The sequence below is a fragment of the Dama dama genome, chromosome 24, assembly GCF_033118175.1.
Source record: "Dama dama isolate Ldn47 chromosome 24, ASM3311817v1, whole genome shotgun sequence".
Classification (NCBI taxonomy): domain Eukaryota; kingdom Metazoa; phylum Chordata; class Mammalia; order Artiodactyla; family Cervidae; genus Dama; species Dama dama.
The window spans coordinates 58,252,757-58,272,872 of NC_083704.1; the positions used below are offsets into that span (position 1 = coordinate 58,252,757).

At 51.4% G+C, this 20,116-nt stretch overlaps 1 protein-coding gene and 1 long non-coding RNA gene across 2 annotated transcripts in view; one reads left to right on the forward strand and one right to left on the reverse strand.

The window, feature by feature from the left end:
* Window positions 1-4,594: 4,594 nt before the first annotated feature.
* Window positions 4,595-10,772, reverse strand: CLEC3B (C-type lectin domain family 3 member B). The gene is made up of 3 exons (XM_061128836.1): window positions 10,485-10,772; window positions 8,318-8,416; window positions 4,595-5,087 (listed from the first exon to the last, which is right to left on the reverse strand). The coding sequence occupies exons 1-3, from the start codon at window positions 10,591-10,593 to the stop codon at window positions 4,687-4,689; spliced, it is 609 nt and encodes a 202-aa protein (XP_060984819.1). The 5' UTR covers window positions 10,594-10,772; the 3' UTR covers window positions 4,595-4,686.
* Window positions 9,795-20,116, forward strand: part of LOC133046043 (uncharacterized) — a 34,980-nt gene continuing 24,658 nt past the window's right edge. Inside the window, exon 1 of the long non-coding RNA XR_009690397.1 lies at window positions 9,795-10,213. This is a non-coding gene — a long non-coding RNA (uncharacterized LOC133046043). The remainder of the gene's footprint in view (window positions 10,214-20,116) is intronic.

The window sequence follows — 20,116 nt, forward strand, 5'->3', positions numbered from 1 at the left end:
GAGGATTTAACTAAGCAACGGCACACTCTCAAAGGTGAGAAACTGCACCGACTTTCTTTGGCAAGCAGGACATGTGGGATGTACAAACGAAGGGGTGGAATATGCATTGGGGAGGGAGGGTTTTGGGGGGTCACGTACCCGGATTTTCATACTAGCTCCATCTTGGCCAAGGGGAGGAGGGATTTTTGTCCTTATGTAGTCTTGATGGGAAGTGTCATGACCTCGGTGCATGATAGGAACATCTTATCTGCAAGGTTTTATTGTAATGAGAGCTTAGTAAACAAAAGGTTACATTTGAATGCCAGAAATTCCTACCATTTCCCACCTTTCTTTAGCTGTCTCCAGGACACTTATCACCCCAAAATGTGTGGTTTCGCATGAGTCTGAAGGATCCTTCTTTGTCTGCCTAAGGACCCCTTTTGTTTACAAGATATATGATTTCCTGCTATTGGCCCCTGTGCCCCTTTCAGTTCGCCCCTGGCCATCTCCCTGCTCCAACATTACTGCTTCAAGGAGTCTGGACACTTAAAATCTTCTAAAGGAGAAAGTATATATGGTCCATCGTCTCTTTTTTTTTTTTTTTAAATTTTTATTTATTGGCCACATTGGGTCTTCATTGCTTTGTGCACACTTTCTCTAGTTGTAGTGAATGGGGGCTGAGACTGTAATGGTGGTGCTCTGGCTTCAGTAGCCTCAGCATGGTGTGCTGGGTAGTTACGTTGCATGGGCTTAGTTGTCCCAGGACATGTGGAATCTTCCCGGACCAGGGATCAAACCTTCATCCCTGCACTGGCAGGCCGATTCTTAACCACTAGACCACCAAGGAAGTTCTGGTCCATCTTCTGTAACTGCTTTGAACTGAGCATGAGTGTTGTCCCTGCCTGTGGGTGGAGATCTCCTTCCTGTCTGTGAGAGACAGGGATCTCAGGATTGTTTACAGTTTTGGAGGTGGAGAGTGGGGAGTAGATCCAGTGGCTGGTGGTACCTCATCTTCGGGTGGGATGAATTAAAATCCCTGATGCATCATCGTTTGAAGAGCTGGAATCCAAATCCAGGGTTTCTTCCTGATGGGTATTGCACTATCAATGAGTAGCTTCAACCTGGTTTAAGGTTTTCCTGGTGGAACTAGCTGATGAACTGCCTATTTGACTCTGGCCTGGTTATTTGGCTTGTATGTCTTAATCTGAAAGGCAGTTTCCTATTACTACTGCACAGTTGTTTTCCCAACAATGCAAAACAGGAAAGCTACCCTTAGAGGATAAAACCAGCCCCATCCCTCTGTCTTTGAGCAGCCTCAGAAATGCCAGGTCCCTTGCCAGGAGAGTGAACACCTCAAGAAGAGGATCCAGGCCTCGTGGCCTAGTTTCTGTCAGAGTAATAGGCATATGGAAGGAACTCAGTACTTACTAGCTGGCTGTTTGGAGAAATGGTTTGCACAAAGCTCTTTCTGCTAACAAAGTGAGACTCTTTGGCTCATTTTCTTCCAAGCTACATGACCTTGGCTAGTCACTTAACCTCCCTGGGCCTCAGTTTTTTTCATCTGAAGATAGCACTGTATAAAACAGCAGTGCATTCTAGTGGAGAAAATGGTTAGTTTCATAGATTGTATCATGATTTTTAGCATGAAAGAGAGACTCATAAACTGTGCTTTTCATGAGTCACCCATGAAAAACAGGTGAAGTAGAATCTAATGTTAACCTTCAGAAATAGCCTTGAAAAATCTGGGTGGAAAATGTGTTTTTACAGAATTCCTTCCCAGCAATCACAAATCCACACCAATGCACATGATCATCAACTCCTTTTCACAAGTTTCACAGTCACATCATGAAATATCTGAAAACTTTCTTCAAGATTCAGGAAGGACTGAATGTAGATAATAGATAGTACATGGGCCTCGGAACTCAACAGACCTGAAATCCAGCCCCATTCATGGATGTTCTTAGAAAAACTATCCTCTCTGCACTCTGTTTTCTTCAACTATAAAATAGGCTTAATCAAACCGCTCTCCTAGGTTAGTATGACTGTTGAGTGAGGTAATTCATGAGTTGCTGTCAGGACACAGTAAGGGGCTTGTGGGTCACTGCCCAGCACATAGTAGGAATGTCCACACTGCTCATCTTCTTTGCTTTTATGAATACTTCCACCGTCTCTCAGCAAAGCCAAAATCCAAAGAATGTGCCTGGAGGTTGTGCGAGGACACGTGAGTGGTTTAATGTTTTCATTTGAAGCAAGTATGTTTATGTGTGTGAGAGGGAAGCTCACATTCCAGGGGCTGACTCTGACCAGAGTTTGAACCAGTCTTCTTTGCTGTCCAACTAGCAGTTATGCAGGAAAGCCTGTGGTTTAGGGATATTGGCAGAGATTGATGGGTGAGTTGGCAACCAGGAAAGATATTACTGACACCTTGATTAACCTCTTCTCCAAGGCAAAGAACTGGAAACAACTGAACTTGCAAAAGAGTTTTTACCCAGTATTTTGCCTGACCGGCACTTATAGCAATATTTCAAGTTGTCCCTTTGTTGGACATCCTCAAAATTTTTGCACACCAGGGCAGCACATGGTAAAGAGGGAAATGGGTGATGGTGAAAGAGGGCTCTATCATCAGTTCTAATAAAGAGTAGTGTATAAGCTGGAGATCTAGAAACCAGTACCTTATCACTGTTTATGCACCTTGGAAAATTTTAATTTTGTAGCCAGGGCCATAAGGAATGGTGAGGTGAATGAAGCATTTAACTGGGGTACAAAATTTAAGGAAGTGCCTTAAAACTCAGTAATCATGATGCAAAATATTTGAACACAGTGCTTTAAAAAATAAAAATTAATGCAAACAACAACAACAGGTCAAAACTTAAAATCCCAGGGCAGGTGTACCCTAGCTTGAAGTCCACAAGTCTCAGTGTCTTAAAAACGTAAGAGCTTTTGCAGCTGATTAAAAATGGTTAACGATTCTCTTGCTTATGCTGCCACCTGCTGCTGAAATCAGGCAGTGCCGCAATGGCAGTTCTCTACCAGGACCCTCTCTCGTTCGCAAAGGCCTGGTGCCCTCTTGCGGGCATCCACCCAGTGCAGGAACTTTGAAAACCTGTGGCCTCCTACATCCTGCTAGATAGCTGAGTGGGGGTAAAAGAGCCCAAGACTCAGCCAGACTGAGACCTGCATCTCATTTTTGCTTCTCACTTGCTAGGTCATCTTGAAAAAAAAAACAAAACACCGCTGTTCTGAGTTTCAGTTTCTGTACCTATAATGAATGTCTTCCATCATTACATCTTCCTAAACTGTTGAATTACATGAGGTGGTTTCCATGACGATGCCAGGCAGGCTGTGTGGCAGCCGTACACACAGAGTTCACTGTAAGCTCTCTATCCTGGCATAGCCCACTCCCCCTGATCAAATCAAATACCATCAATTCACTGCTGAAGACAGGACACACCAGGGAGAAAAGCTATGGCAGAAGTCCCCACAGGGGATGATGCCATGGCTGATCTGGGAAGACCTCCCCTAAGGGGGTTACTAGAGCTGGGCCTACATGGTTGGATGGGCCAGAGGGCTTCACAGGGCCACTTCTCTGATGCTTTATCTCAGGGAAGGTCCAGTACCGTGAGACAGGCAAGGCCCTGTGGAAAGGTGGTGGAAAGGCCAAGGCCCTGGCAATCCTGGCTCTGCTGCTTACTGGCTCCGTGACCAACAGAAGTCACTCAGCTTCCCTGAGCCTCAACTTCCGTTTCTACAAAACGGAGATAGTAACATGCCTGTCCCTGGTGGATAAGATTAAATAAGATGACTTTATTTAAAGTTCCTGCGATTCAGTGGGCTCAATAAGTGGTAGCTGGTATTGCTAGGATGGAATTTTCTTTGAGGAGCAGGAAAGGGGGACACAGTCAGACAGTGTTGGTCACTCTCATTTTTGACTCCTATTCGGCAAGAAGGGGGATGCAAAGATTCCCTGTGGGCAGACCGTGCTCTCACCCCAACAGGACTCAGCGTGTCAGTGCACCCCAGAAATGAATCCCCAACAGAAAAGGGTGGGATGGGGGTGTCCCTTCTGCCCTGGAGTTCTGGAGGGGATGCTGGAGTGGAGTCTTATGATAAGAAGCCGGGAAATCGGAATAAGGGCTGTAACTTAGATAACAATAGAGTATCAGCGTTCATTTCCGGACCTTGAGGAAACGTCCATGCTTCCATGAGAAAATGTCCTTGCTTTCAGGAAACACACTTAAGTATTTAGGGGTAAAGGGGCATCACGTCTGCAATTTACTGTCAGACGGTTCAGGAAAAAACAAAATGATAAGCAAATAGGGGGAAATATTAGTGTTTGTGGAATCTGGATGAAGGGTATTCGGAAATTCTTGCAAATTTTTCTGTAAGAGGGAAATCAAATGAAATATGAAGTTGTTTAATTAAAAAAAGGCAGCTGCAGTCAAGGGTTCCGGCCTCCCCCCTGTTCTCTTCCTCCCTCCCCTTCTCTCTGCACCCAGCTCGCCATCCTTCACCACCTCTCTGCTCGCCTCCTAAGAGCCTTCTCCCAGGGAATTCCAGAAGGGCTTCTGGACTCTCCCCGCCCATGGGAACCGGCACAGATCGCAGCCACTCTCCATCACGGTGCACCCACTTTATTTGCGAAAGGAGGCGCCCAGCGCGCGGGGGGGCGGGGAAGTCCCCGCGCCCCAGCCCAGCCCTCCCGGCCCGCTAGACGATGGCGAACTGGCAGACGTAGGGCAGCTTGTCCCGGCAGCGCTTGTCGAACCACTTGCCGTTGGCCGCGCCCGACAGGGTGGCGCAGTTCTCGACCTTGCCGCCGTCGGGCTGCGCGGTGATCTCCGTCTCCCAGTTCTTGTAGGCGATGTGGCCGCCGGTCATGTCCACCCAGGCGCCCTCGGACGCCATGTCGTTGAAGCCCAGCCAGACCTCGGCCTCGCTGCCCACGCTCTGGCGCAGGTAGTCGTAGAGGGAGTCGTTCTCGGAGCCCGTCTGCGGGGTGCCCAGGGTGCCCCCGCGCGAGATGCAGTCCTCGCTCGCCTCGTGGAAGGTCTTCGCCTGGACGAAGGCCAGGAAGCACTTCATATGCACCTTGGTACCCTTCAGACAGACTGGGAGGGGAGAAGTGGCCGTCACCCCAGGCTCCCCAGCCGAGAGCCCACTGCCAGGGGCCGGCTCACCCCGCTCCATCCAGCCCTGTCGCCGCGGAGGGGCTCCAGGCCCAGCCCCGAGGGCCGTGCTGTGATGGGCACTGACGCGCATCTCAGACCCCTGATTCACAGCAGGGGTGGAGCCCCTGCTGCTGGGCCTGGGCCCAGCCCCCTCAGTTGCAGACAGAGGGCCCCTCCCTCCCTCAAGATCACACCCCTCCCCTGGGTGCCCCATCCAGCGCCCAGGGGAGGCAGAAGAGGGGGTCATCTCTCCCCCAGGCAGGATAATTCTGCCTTTAGCAGAATTAAAAGGCCCTTTAGGGACCTTTTAGCTTGGAGGCTGCACAGGGGGGCAGAAGCTGACCTTGGGTGCCCCTCTGCCGATTCTGCTTCCCACCGCCCCCCTTCACAGCTGGGACTCTAGACTCTTCCTGATGAATGAACCCCATCTCAGAGTGGGCTTCCCAGGGAGCCCCGCCAAAGCCACCCGCTCTGATCTTCCTCCCGCCCCACTCTCCCTGAGATCTGGGCCAGGGGACATGCTGACCCAGAGTCCAGACCGCACTCCAGGTGCTGAGGACCCCAAATCCCTGCCCCAGGGGCCCAGACAGGCTCCCAGCATCTGCCAGCAACCTCATCTGGGTCAGTGCTCCTGAGGGCTGGTTGGGGTGGCGATTGGGAGCTCAGAGCTGAGACTGGCCAGCCCCCGGACAGAAGAGATGGCCCAGGTAGTGGGCCAGGAGCTCGCTGTCTTGGGCTCAGGACTCTGAGGAGTCCGAGAGTTCTAAATTTGATTCTGGTCTCAAAGGTTGTGATGAAGGTGTGTATTTGGTCTAATTAGGAACATAGACTGTTTCTGCTTAGCAGTTTATTCTTTAGCTGAGTTTATAACTGAGATATTTAGACAGTTGGAGTGTATGTCTCCATTTGTCCTCTTGCTGCTGATCCTCAAAATTTTAGGGGTGGGTCTGCACTCCACCACCTCCCCCGCTCTCTCACCCGCGCTCTCTGTTACTCTCACTTAACACATGTCCCTGTATCCCCGTGAGCACTGGACACTCCTGGAACTCTCAACTCCAGGCCTGGAGCGTCACTGAGGTGTCTTACTCACAGACACTGTCCCAAGTCAGCCAGCTCTGCCATGTCCCCTCGTGTGGTGCATCCTAGCCGGGCTTCATCGCCCTTCCCAGCCTGGCCCCACACTGTCTTTCCTTCCTTCTGGGGACACTGTGAAATGCTACCTAGACCCTTTGGGGTGAAGGCCTGGCCACCCCAGCTTTTGGGAGCGCTGCCCAAAGACAACTCTTAGCTCTCAGCCTCCCTTTGGGGATTGCCTCAGTGGAAGATAGCCCCTTGCCCACAGCGTGCCCCTCCCCAGGGCAGCCCCCACCCAGGGACTGGCCCATGAGCCCCCTTGTCCTGACTCAGGACAGCTCTGAAGGGCCCTGCCGAGGTCAGGGCTCCCTCTGCAGTCTCTGGGGCCTTCACTGAGATGCAGGGCACTCTGCCCACTCCTGAGTCCTGTCTCTTCCCTTCTGATCCTGGGTACTGATCAGGTACTGATCCTGGGAGGTGCTCCCTCATGAACCTGCAGGCTCAGCTCCAGCTCAGGGCCGCTTCCTGGGAACCCCGCCCACAACACTAACTTAGTCCTCAGTAAGTGTCAGCTCTCAGTACCTTACCATCGTAACTGACATTTTGTCACTCTGGCCTACTTGTGATCTGGTGGGTTCATGCTGGCCCTCCCTAGCTCTGCTCCTGCTATGCCCTCTGCATGGAATCCCTCTTTATCTTCCTACACCTGCTTTAAGGGTGCCAAGGAATACACTGGTTCCATGGGTATATTGAGGCCCCCAGAGCAGGGCTCCACCTGTGTCTCCTTGTGCCTGGCAGAGGCTTGCTAGGTGGGGACCTCACATGTGTTTGTTGGTTGGGGGAGAGGAAGGGCAGATGGCAGGAGGGAAGGGTTTCTCCCCTAACCCCTCATTCTCTCAACTCTTTGGCTAGGTCAGCAGAGCTCAGGAATGCTTTGTGTGGGGTTCTTGGCAAGGTGACTTGCAGATTGTCATAAAGAAGAGGGTGATGAGAGAGAGAAGGCCCCCAAGCAGACCGGGAGCCCATGAACCTTCTGGGAATCACCAAATGTGGAGGGGGTGCTTGGATCTCTGTATGCCGTGGACTTTGCACAGGGAGGTCCCCACGACATTGCCCACCTCAGAAGGCAGCCGGTATCTGGGTTGCATGGTCTTTGCACAAGTGCAGAGCTTAGTCATGAGACCTTAGAGCTTGCTCCGCAAGTCCAGCCCCAGCCCTTCCACTTTACAGATAAGGAAACTGAGGCCCCGAACAGCATTGTGCGCATCTTAAACATTCCCCCATGTGTTAAGTATTAGTGATCGTCTGTAGTCTGTGTCCTCCAGGGCAAGGTCATGAAGGAGTAGGTGAGTCTGAGGTGTGTGAAAATTGGAGACAATGTGAAAGGAACTCGGTGGAGAGGAAGAGAACGGGTTGTCCAGGCAGGCTGACCAGGAAGTGCCAGGGCAGGTGGCTGTGAGCTGACTGTGTCCCCAGGCTCCACCGCTGGGGGTTCTGTCCATCCTGGCGTAGCTGGTTCGTGCAGAGCCAGGAAGACCACAGCCCACCTCTCCTCACGCCCAGCACACACCGGGCCGGCCGCCTCCACTCCCACCCTAACCTGCACTGGCCAGCAGGGGAGTATGGGCAAAACCAGGGGCTCTCTGTCTCAGCTCCCCTCTCTAGAGCAGGGATGAGAAATCCTGCCTCGGCACAGTGATGATCACTGGGAGTGACAGGATCAGCAAAGCTGCTCCACAGGTGTTGAGGCTCATGCCCTACAGGACTGTGGGCCGGCTGAGTGGGGGGTCTCCTGGGGGCTCATTAGGATGGCCTCTGCTCCACCAGCCCTCCAGGGCTCACGCGTCCAGCGGGCGGTAATGGATTCTTGTGGGAGAGTTCGTTGTCCTCTTGGGACCTTCCTGCTTCCACACATCAGGGGATCTTCCTGAGAGGAAGTAGGCTGAGGAGGGGCCTTCTTGAATCTGGTGCCTGGACTCAGGGAGCCAGCCAGTTCCCTGGTGCTGGGCCAGAGGCTAGAAGCGGACCCCTGACTGCTGGCCTGAGCCCCTGTGTCCAACGCACCCCCACCTGGAGAGGCGGCCACATCCACTCACCCGTCTGCAAGGCCTGCTGCTCCTTCAGCAGGGCCACCTCCTGGGCCAGGCTGTCCAGCTGAGTCTTGAGCTCCTCCAGCATCTTCGGACTCACGGCATCTGGGATGAAGTCAGAAGGAAGTGGGGACAATCCCTTGATGAAGGCAGGAGGGATGGGGGCAGGGCAGGGACTGGAGGGCTGGACCACCATCAGCCACAAGGGGACAGGGGATGACCCCTCGACCTTGATGTCGTGGCACACTCTGTCTCTCCCTGTTCCTGCCCGCGGTCATCCAAGTGATTGCTCGTGATTTCCCTTCTGCCAGGGACCCTCCTTCACTTGCTTCTGCTAACATGAGACCTGTACTGCATTGTGTAGGAGGGATCAGATGGGATGGCGATCAGCAGGGGTGGGGTGGGGGTGCAGGCAGAGCCTTCAGTGACCCCCCCCCGCCCCGACCATCCTCCCAGCTCCAGAGGAGAACAGAGCACGGGAAGCAGGGCCGGGGCCCTGGCGACCTCCCAGGTGTGCTTTCCCGGAGGAGCAACACACAGACCAGCAGGGCGGGTGCCCCGGCTGGCAGGGACAGGGAGAGAGAGAGTCAGGGCACTCCGCTCTCGCTGTCTGCTGTTCTGCGGGCCTCCAGCGCCCTGGGCCTCCATGGGCCACCCGCACGGCTGGGGAGGACCAGGGCATTGTCTGGTTTGACCTTCTTGTCCATGTGATGAGATCTGTGATTTACACGTTCAAATAAATACATACTACATCTTCGGTAAACTTGAGAGATTAGCAACTCTTTTCCACATTGAAAAATTCTGTTCTTTGCCTTTGGAACTGTGTATCCTTTACAAAGAACATCCTTGGTGGCAGTTTTCGCTAATGTTCATGGACATAGCATGCATGCCGCGAGTCCTCTGTTTTTAATGAACATTTTGTGGAAGGCAACACAGCCATATAATTTTTAAATACCCGAACAGTTCAAAATGTTCAAGTCTCTTTCCCAGTCAATCTGCTTTCAGCTCTCTAGTTTCTCTTCCCAGAGATAATCACTGTTGCTAACTCTTGTGAATCCTTCCAGAAAAGTTCTATGCATATACAAGTAAATATGTATTTTTTTCTTTGAAGTAAATATATATATATTTACATAAATCCCTTTTTCAAAACAAATGTCACATAAGTATCCATTCTGCTTTGAATTTTTTGTTGTTTACTTTATGAACTGAACCTTGGGGATTATTTCCTGTCGGCCCCGGGACCCGCCCATTCTGTGTTGCAGGCCTGTGGGTCTCCACCGTCCTAACGTGCCCTTGCGTACATCATCCATGACCAATGGGCAGCTGTCCATTTACAGTGGCAGCTCCGGGAGGGGCCTGAGTGCAGCTAGGCCCCCGGCCTTGCCTCGTCTGTGCCCTCGGCCCCCGGCCAGCCGTTCTGCTGCCTGCATCAGCCTTCTCATCTCCTGGAGCCCTGTGGGGGTGACAGCCCACGGCATTGCCATGGCACTTCACTAGTGTTGTCTCAACACAGCCCGGGGTGACCTCACTGCAGGCAGGGCTCCAAGGGCAGGCCTTGCTGAGGCCAGGGCCACCCAAGGACACCCCAGGCCCAGAGGCCGCGGAGGGAGAGCAAAGCCGCCTCCACTGTCCTAGTTCAGCCATGAACATTTTCATTTCCTCAAGGCTGTGATACACCGTAGAACCACGAATTGTTCGTTTTTCCTTCCCCTGTGAGTTACGTTATACCGTGTTCCAGATGCCTTACGTGTTTTCTATCATTAAATCCTCCCAACCAACCTTTTGAGCCAAGGCCCCCATCTCAGTTTCACAGTTGAGCAGCCTGAGGTTCGGAGACAACAAAGCGGAGCCTTGTCAGCCCTCCCGAGGAGAGTCGGACATCTCCAGGCTGCCGAGCCAAAGGTTTGGTTTCTCTTAAAATCTTGGGGTGGTGGGGGAGGAGTGCGTGTCCGTTAAAGTGATCTGGAAGGTTCTTTCCGATTCTAAGAGCCAGTGACTCTGACAGTTCTGACAGCTGCCCCTGTGGCTGGAGAACTCACCCCGTCCCAGTCTGGGGGGCGGGTGGGTACCTCACTGATGTTCGCTGGGCTCGGGGAGAAGGGGAGAGAAGGAGAGAAGGGAGGGTGAGGGCCTGTCAAGGAGAGAGCGGCCAGCTCCCCACCCACCTCCTTACCTTTCTTGGCATTTGCAGCCTTCTTGACCTTGGCGGTGGGGGCATCGGCGGCGACCTGGGTCAGGAGGGAGAGGAGGCAGAGGAGCAGGCAGGGCCCCCAGAGCGCCATGCTGCTGCGGCTGGGCTGCGGCTGCTGCTGCCTGCGTGGGCCTGGGTCACAGAGCACTGGCGGCTGGGGCCGAGCGGTGAGTCTTAAGGCAGCGGCCACGGGGACCTCTGTCCAGGAAACCCTCCCAAAGTTGGCTGCCGGAGTGCCAAAAAAAAAAAATATATATCCTGCAAAAAGAGGAAGGCCTGGGAGCCACAGAACCTGGCTGCTGCTCTGGGAACACCCACCCAGCATCCTGGCCCCGCCCTCTGAAACAGAGTCATTGTTTTCTAGGATTCTGAAAAATACACACTCGTCCTCAGAGCTCCCATCTGCTGGGCAGTTACCTCGGGCAGGCACTGGGTCACGCTTTTCCCTGGCCTCACAGAGGCCTCACACCAGCAATCTGAGGCAGGAGCTGGCATTTCCCCATTTTACAGTTGAGGAAACTGAGGCTCAGTGAGGTTAAAGGAGCCTCAGCTACCGGACCTGTTCGAGGCAGCACCAGTATCTGACCCCAGCCCGGGTACAGAACAGTCACGGAACCGTGTCTCCTTAGGGAGAGAGCTGGGGCCCGCTGCCAAATTGTCTGGAGTGTTTGCTGCAATTCTCTTGTGGTTCTGCGTCTGTGTTCTTGTTGCATGTTTGGTTAAAAATACAAAGAACTTTCCTTTCTTGCCTTCACTCTCCGTTTTTCAACCATCCTTTCCTGAAGCCAAGATGACCACGGTGGAAGAGGGGCAGCCTGGTGTCCCAGAGTGGTGTCAGAGACGGGGCAGGGAGGAAAGAATGTCCCCAGGAAGGGGGCCCTGGTGTGGGGTGTCAGGACGCAACAGGGTGGAAGCGGGCACCCCCCGGGGGAACAGAGGTCCCACATGCAGTGTTGGAGTCCAAGCGAGGAGAAGAGATCTGCGTGGGAGAGTGGGTGGGGACACATGGGAAAGAGTGCTTACACGTCAAATAAGTACATTTATTAAGACCGTGGGGAAAAAACAAAAAGACCATGGGAGCCAGGTTTCTCATTGTCAGGAAAGGGAGGTACAAATACATAGAGAAAACATAGAGAATGTTTCCGACAGTGTAGGATTAAAATTGGAGCTGTCGGTGTGCAGTTGTGGACTTGGACACATGGAGCCGAATCTGTAACTGTCCACGGAAGTGAGCGCATCAGTCCCCCAGCTAGACGTCTGGGTGGAGCAGCGGCCCCACCAAAGGCTTGAGCATGCCCAGCATCCAAGTGCTGGCTTCTCAATACAGCTTTCCACAAAAAGGAACCGCAGCACCTTGGAGCAACGGCTTATTACAGGGCTGGGGCAGGAAAAGGCGAAACTAAGCCCCGCCCAAGATATTTTGCCAGAACATAAGAAAATGTTTAAAGAAGGATGAGAACGTGGCAGGACACGGAACCAGCTTGAAGCAGCTTCTTAGGGCCCAAATCGGGGACAGTTTGAACATCAAAATATTGATAGTAACAGTAAAATAGGAAGCCATGAGTGCATGGAGATACAGATAAATAAGTGAATACACTGGAAGTCTGATGAGTAATGAGATATTTTCATTGTCTCAGATTATTTGCCCACAAAATACTTATTAACTACAAAGAGGAAAAGAGTCACCTTGCAACGGAGAAGCCTGGGCAGATGTCACTTTAATGAAGTGACCGAGGTCAGCACCATCAGTAACGGACCCAGCAGAGAGCCTGCAGCCCCCAAGCACCTGATGGGCTGTGGGGAGACTCCTGCCAAGGACACAACGCACAAGCCCAACCGAGGGGCTCCCTCCACAGCAACTGCCCAGCAGTCTTCAGAACTGTCCAGGACACATCTGAGGACATGAAGGAGGTCGCAGACAGAACAGCAAATGTGCTGCGCTCTGGACCAGACCCTTCTGCTCTCTGGATGCCCCTGGGATGGGGTGAGGAGCACATGGCAGGGATGGTACGTCGTGATGATGGAAGAGAGGGCCTCAGCCACAGGGACCACGCACTAAAGCGGGAGGTGGTGATAGGGCATCAGGTCAACGACTCCCTTGGAAATGGCTCAGGGGAAAAACGTTCTCTGTGCTGTAGTTGCAGATTTTGTGTGAGCTTTAGATGGTTCCACAAGAAAATGCCATGCTATGTAACTCAGGCTCTTGCAGGGACCCCAACCTTGCTCCGTCTGACCTGGGCAGGGACGTGCCGGAAGCCCAGTGGGCCAGGCCCAGCCCTGCGGTCCCCCAGGGCCAGAGCCTGGGGCAGGCAGCAGGCACTCTGTGCAGCCAGCCCTTCCTGTCCGGGCTGGCCCTCATGTTCTCAGAGTGCAAGAGGGCTTTATATTCTCAGCCGGGCCCTCAGTGGGAGGTTGAGGGCCAAAGATTAAGCAACCTACCAGGGAGTCTTGCTTCCTGGAACTCTGGATGGGTAGCACACGGTAAGAGAAATTATGATTCTCTTTTTCTTTTTGAAACTCCGTTGCGTTCCTGATTTTCTCTTCTCGGCTCTTGGGCAGCAGGGAAACGAGAGGAGTTTGTTTCCGAGTACAAGGCCAGCACAAGCCCAGTTGTGGAGGCCGTGCCCTGGGTAGGCTGGGGAGGGGGCCCTAGAGGAGCTGCTCGGAAGCCTGGAACCCTCTGCCCTGGGGCTCACCCAGGAGGAGCCACAGGGGAGCCAGGCTGCGTCAGACCTGCCTGGGGCTGTCCTCACCCGGCCGCTCCCTCGGTCACTGCACCGCGTGCCCCGGCCACTGTGCGGCCCTGGGGGTGCAAGGCACCCTCTGTGCCAGCGGGGCTGTGGCGACCTCTCCAGAGGCAAGTGGCCCAGCGTCCCTCAATCTCTGAGCTAGACAGCTGAGTGGAGGAGGACACGTGCTTTAACCGATATGGGATGTCCTTTTCCATTGATCTCCATGTGTCTGCTTAAAGCCTTCCTGGAACGAGCAGCTCATTACTCTACAACATAGCTGGTTCCATCATTCGTCGCTTGGCTTGTTATAAAGTCCCCCTGTGGTGAGGCAGGTCCCTGGTGCACCAGAACAGTCGTTTAAGGGGCCAGCAAATGTCGGCAATATACAGCCTTGACATACTCCTTTCCCGATTTGGAACCAGTCAGCTTGCTTATTTAACTTATGTGCAGAGCACATCATGTGAAATGCCGGGCTAGATAAAGCACAGGCTGGAATCAAGATTGCCAGGAGAAATATCAATAACCTCAGATACGCAGATGACACCACCCTTATGGCAGAAAAGCAAAGAACTAAAGAGCCTGTTGATGAAGGTGAAAGGGAGTGAAAAGGCTGGCTTAAAACTCAACGTTCCAAAAAACTAAGATCAGGGCATCCAGTCCCATCACTTCATGGCAAATAGATGGGGAAACAGTGGAAACAGTGACAGACTTTATTTTCTTGGGCTCCAAAATCATTGCAGATGGTGACTGCAGGCATGAAATTAAAAGATGCTTGCTCCTTGGAAGAAAAGCTATGACCAATTTAGACAGCATATGAAAAAGCAGAGACATCATTTGGCCAAAAAAGGCCTATATAGTCAAAGCTGTGGTTTTTCCAGTAGTCATGTATGGATATGAGAGTTGGACCATAAAGAAAGCTGAGCGCTGAAGAATTGATGCTTTTGAACTATGGTGTTGGAGAAGACTCTTGAGAGTCCCTTGGACAGCAAGGAGATCCAACCAGCCCATCCTAAAGGAGATCAGTCCTGAATATTCATTGGAAGGACTGATGCTGAAGCTGAAACTCCAACAGTTTGGCCATCTGATGTGAAGAACTAACTCATTGGAAAAGACGCTGATGATGGGAAAGATTGAAGGCAGGAGGAGAAGGGGACGACAGAGGATGAGATGGTTGGATAGAATCACTGACTCTGTACATGAGTTTAAGTAAACTCTGGGAGTTGGTGATGGACAGGGAGCCCTGGCGTTCATGGGGTTGCAGAGACAGACTCGACTGAGCTATTGAACTTCTGAAATGTTGGCACCTGGCCTTGCTGTCCCTCTTTGATTGTCTCTCCTTGTTCCTTCCCCTCTTCCTCCCAACTTTCCTTCCAAGATACAGTTTCTGGACTTTTAAAAATCTTGAAAGCCTCTTTGCATAGAATTCTGCTTGCCACAGTCCTCATTGTTTGTGTTTGTGTGTGTTCTCAAGGAGTCTGCTGTGGACAGGGGCCTGTCTCCTGTGTTCAGAATGGACACGCTATTCAGAAAGCCACTCTTTGTAGACACAGCATGCCTCATTTGTTGCCCATGTTGAGCTTAGGGCCATTAACCCCCCAGGTCCTCTTGTCCATCCCTAGTTCTACCCGGCCAGGTGAGGACCACCATTTCAGCCACCTGCAGTAGACTCACCACCAGCCCTGGTGGGGTTTGTGGATTTCATCCTCCCAGCATAAAAGATCTTCTCATGGACCGTCCCCCAGACCGCTACCAGCTGATAGGGCACTGAGCTGGGGGCATTTCAGCCAGGAGATCTATGCGGAGTTACTGCCCACAAGTGAAAGGAAAGGTCTGTGCGCTCACATCCCACCCTCAGGGCCCAGTCTTCTGTCAGTTTCCCTGCACAAAGACTCATTTTGATAATAAAGCCAGAGGCAGAAAAATCTGAAGAGGGCTCCGAAAGGCACGTTTCAGTTTTTTTTTTTTTTTCCCTCCCAAGCTGCTGGAAATCTGAGTTACATAAAACAAGCGCAGGCCACCCCACCCACGTTGTGCACGGATGAAAACATCCCCCACCCCCACCCTGGTCGCGCACAGATGTTTCCTTTTAGCTCCGCTGGCCCTGGGTCAACAGAAATGTGGCCCGCCTATGGAGCAGAGAACTTTCCACACTCTGTTCAAAGGTAAGAAGATCCAGGCTGCACATCTCCAAGAATGCTGCAAGGGCCAAAGACCTGTTACCATGGGCTCAGTGACCCTCGTTAGGAAAGTCACTTGTTCCTTTTTGAACCTTTCGTTGGCCTGGTTCTGTCATTCACTCAGCAAGTACTGCCCCTGCCCCTGTGTGCCAGGCCCTCGGGCACACACAGCGCGGAAGGCAGTACACCATCTGGCCAGCTTCCCGGCTCCGTGGGGTCACATTTCTTGTTGTTTTGTCCCTAAAGGTCAGCAGTACCCTAGTGGAAAGAGAACTGGGAGTCTTGGATTCTAAGCAGAGCTCAGACACCCAGCACTTGGGTCTTCTGGGGCAAGTTATTCCAGACCCAGTATCTCTTTCATAAAACAGGATAATAATCTCTACCCTGCCTACACAATGGGATTTAAAAAAACAACACTTTTTCCTTTATATTGGAGTATCGTTAATTAACAGGTGTTGTGATAGTTTCTGGTGAACAGCCGAGGGGCTCGTGTATCCATTCTCCCCCAGACTCTCCTCCCACCCAGGCTGCCATGTAACACTGAGCAGAGTTTCATGTTATACGGCAAGTCCTTGTTGGTTACCCACTTTGAATATAGCAGCGTGTACAGGTCCATCCCAAACTCCCTGTCTCTTGCCCCCATTCTTCCCCTCCCCCGAACAACCATGAGTCTGTTCTCTAAACCTGTGAGTCTGTTTCTTCCCTCACTTCATTTGCGTCATTTCTTCATAGACTTCACATATAAGGGATGTCATCCAGTCCTTCTCTGCACAGTGGAAGCCTGGGTGTGAGGCGGCCGGGCCACCTGTAAAGGTGTGGGAGGCTGGAGGATGGGGGTGAGACGCTGCACGGCCCTCAGGGCTCCATGGCCTCTGTCCGCCGCCTTCCTCCTTCCACCCCAGCACTGAGACACTAAACTACCTGACCTGTAAATTTGGGAGGAGTCAACCTTGCGTGTGCAGCCCAGTTCTGCACTTATCTGGTGTCTCCAGCTGTAACAGCTCACGCAGGAATAGATAATCTGATTAACTCTGTGGGATACTATAGATGGCCATCTGCTTTTCTGACACCTTTCCCCCACCCCTCCACAAATGGCCTTAAAATTCAGCAAATATAAACCCGGTTGTGCATTTAGGGATCCTGAAAATTCACATTATCACACTAGTCATGCACAACCTAAGTTTTGCTGGTTTCTCTTTTTCCCCATAGAACCCCTCTCCGTGCACCAGGTTAGATCTTTAGCCCGTGTCCAGAATCTGTGGGCCCCCAGGGAAGGAATGGGCTGGTGGCAGACTGTTCCCTTCCAAAGCTCTGTCTCCTCTGGAATTTTTCAGAGAACAAGCGTTTTTTTTTTCATTGATTTTCTCTGTTGATTTCCTATTTTCAATTTCATTGACATCTATATTGCTATGTTGATTTTTTATAATTTTTCTCCCTCTGCTGACTTTGGATTTAATTTGCTCTTCTTTTTCTAATTTCCTGAGGTGGGAGCTTAGATGATTGATTTTAGATCTTTCGTCTTTCCTAATATTCAGTGATTTAAATTTCCTTCTAAGCACTGCTTTTGCTACATCCCACAAATTTTGATAAGTAGTGTTTTCATTTTCATTTAGTTCAAAATATGAGATTTTATTTGCGATTTTTTCTTTGACCCAAGTGTTACTTAAAACTGTGCCTGTTTAATCTCCAAGTGTGTGTGTGTGGGGTGGGGGGTGGTTCCAGCTATCTTTCTGTGATTGATTTACAGTTTAATTCTATCATGGTCTGGGAGCAGGTCATTGTGATTTCTGTTCTATTAGATTTGTTAAGGTGCATTTTATGGTTCAGAATGTGGTCGGTCTGCATGAACATTTCCAAGTGAGCTTGAGAAGAATGTGTGTCCAGCTGTTGATGGATAAAGCAGTCTATGGGTGCTAAGTCCCTTCAGTCGTGTCTGGCTCTTTGCGATGCTGTGGACTGTCTTTACGACCCTCCAGGCCCCTCTGTCCATGGGATTCCTCCAGGCAAGAATACTGAAGTGGGTTGCCGTGCCTTCCTCCAGGGGAATCTTCCCCACCCAGGGGTTGAACTCACATCTTATGTCTAGTCTTTACCACTAGCACTACCTGGGAAGCCCCCAAAGCAGTCTGTAGATGTTCATTATATCCAGTGCTGTTGGCGAGTCCAAACACATCCTTACCAATTTCCTGCCTGCTCCATCTGTTCATCTCTGACAGAGGGATGTTGAATTCTCAAGTTATGATAGTAGATTCATGTATTCCTCCTTGCTGCTCTGTCAGAGTTTTTTACCTCATGTATTTTAATGCTCTGTTGTTAGGCATGTACACGTTACAGATTTTTATGTCTTCTTGGATTTTTATGTCTTTTTACTTTTATGTCTTTATCATTATGTAATGCTCCTCTTTATTCCTGATAACTTTCCTTGCTCTGAAGTCTCCTCTGTCTGAAATTAATATAGCTACTGTAGTTTTCTTTAGATGAATGGTACCATGGTTTATCTTTCTTCCTCCACTTACTTTTATTCTATATGAGTCTCTATTTAAAGTGAGCTTCACACAGCTTGCTTTCTCTCTCTGGACTCGCCTGCTGGTCTCCCCAGTTCAGGGAGCAGTGGTTGCCTCGGGTCCTCAGCTCTCTTCCGGCTCTGAGAAGCCCTGCAGTTCTGCCAGCCTGCTCAGTTCTGGCTTCTCCTCTTCAGTTACTCCAAGTGCCAGTGAGGCCCAACTTCAGGGGCCGTCCCAGCAGTGAATTAGGAAAACTTCAGATCTCCTTGCCAGGACATTAGGCCCCCTGCCCAGCCCTGACCCTGCCCAGCTCAGAGCCACTCCCACCTCTGTTTCCTTGGTACCTGCCAAGCCAGGTCTTGCGACTATTTTGATGAGTCATGCCTTTCTTCCCAGGGCAGGGCCTGTGTTTCCCTGCTTAGGCTGGGCTGTCATCAGCCCCTAGTTATGGGCCTGGGGCCAAGGAGGGAAGGTGTTATCACTTTATGAGAAATCTGCCTCAAGTATGGTGCCTTTGTGGAAACTGGTACGGTGTTTCTCTGGGGAATGTTTCTCTAAGGTGGGAGTTTCTTCTGCCTGCCCAAAGCGTCCAGAGGAGTATGAGGGACCAAGATGCTGTCTTTCTCCCAGGTCAGAGTCCCCTTCTTTCCTGACCAAAGCCCTGTCTCCGGCAAAGGACCCTGCCAAGGGCATCGCTTTAGTTTCCTGTGCCGCTGGGCCATTCTCGCACAAGCACTGATACTGGGATGAACTTCTGTTTTCACTCTTTGGTGACATCTCCCGAACTCAATTATTAGGTCAACGGGAATGAAATTTTTAAGACTTTTAATACACACTGCCAGACTATCTTCAAAAAAATATTGAATAGCATAGATTTACGCTCAACTGGCAGTTATTTGGGAGACCATTGCCTTTACTGAGCAAAACGCAAACTGCTGTCAATTTTCGAAATTCATGTGCTTTGTAGGCTTGAATTTACACGATTTGAGAGACCAAGGAATCAGAGAAATAATAAAAGCCATTAGAATATTCTGTAACACTGCATTCCTTCCATGCCTACCCTCACTGAGCACCCCCTGCCCACAGGCTCCTGATTGCCTTCTGGCTGATTTTAGTCCTTCTCTCCAGCATTGACTTAATGGCCAGTAAAGACAGCCTCTGTTTCTGCTGGATGAAGTAGTGGATTTCTCTAGGACAATATTTTCCCAAGTCTTTGCCAGTCTCTGCCTTCAGCTCTCTCTTCCCTTATTCTGAGAGCTGCAGTAATCAGACAATTCCAGGAAAGCCTCTCTGGGAGAGACCCTGCTCACTTGGTATTCTGTTTCATCTGTGATGGACGCTTCTTCCAGGTAGGGTGGCCCTCGAGGAAAGGTATGGATGGGGCGCTAGAGACAGACGCTGACATCTGCTTCTCCCCCTTCACCTGCACTGGAAGTGCTCCGCCAACAGGCCCAGGCGGGTGGCGGTCCCACAGCTGGACTGGGAAAGCCTCACCTGTCTGTAGCAACTCTCTGATGCCTTTAATCATCAAAACGGAAGGCTTCTCAACTGTGTTCACGTTCTGGTTGCAGCTGTGCAGTCCCACTGTTAACGGGCAGTCAACCAGCGCCCAGGGGAAGAGGAACAGGCTGATCACCGCCTCGCTGGTAGCGCTGTCGTGGCGCCCATGAGGACTCTCACTGGAAAAAAAGCAAAAAAAGCAAGCCCCGGCTGTTCTCTCTACAGGGCAGCAGCTCTGAGTCCAAGTCTAGGCAGCCGCTTCTCTCCACTGGGCACACCTGGCCAGGCCGGGAGGAGGTGCCCACACCAGGACCTCTGCAGTCAGTCTGCAAGGGCTTCAGCTCACATTATGTTCTTTCCATTTGGCAATAAAAATTCCTAACTCCTTACCCTGTTTGTTTAATGAAATGCAGAGAGTAAATGCCACGCTGAAGCACTCTCCTTCATGAATCAGCTCCTTCCCCAGGGCTCTCTTGAAGATCGATTGGGGAGTTTCAGTTCCCCGGGAAAAGGAATACAAAGACTGCTTCAACCCATGAATATACCTAATTCCAACACGCTGCCCTGTGAGTAGAACACAGGCTCATAGAAAGCATGTTCTGATGCCGTGGAGAATGGCCTCCCCTTCTGTCCCCAGAGTATGAAGGCAGGCTGAGTAATCAAATGACAACATCTCTAAAGCAGCCTTCTTAATACTGATA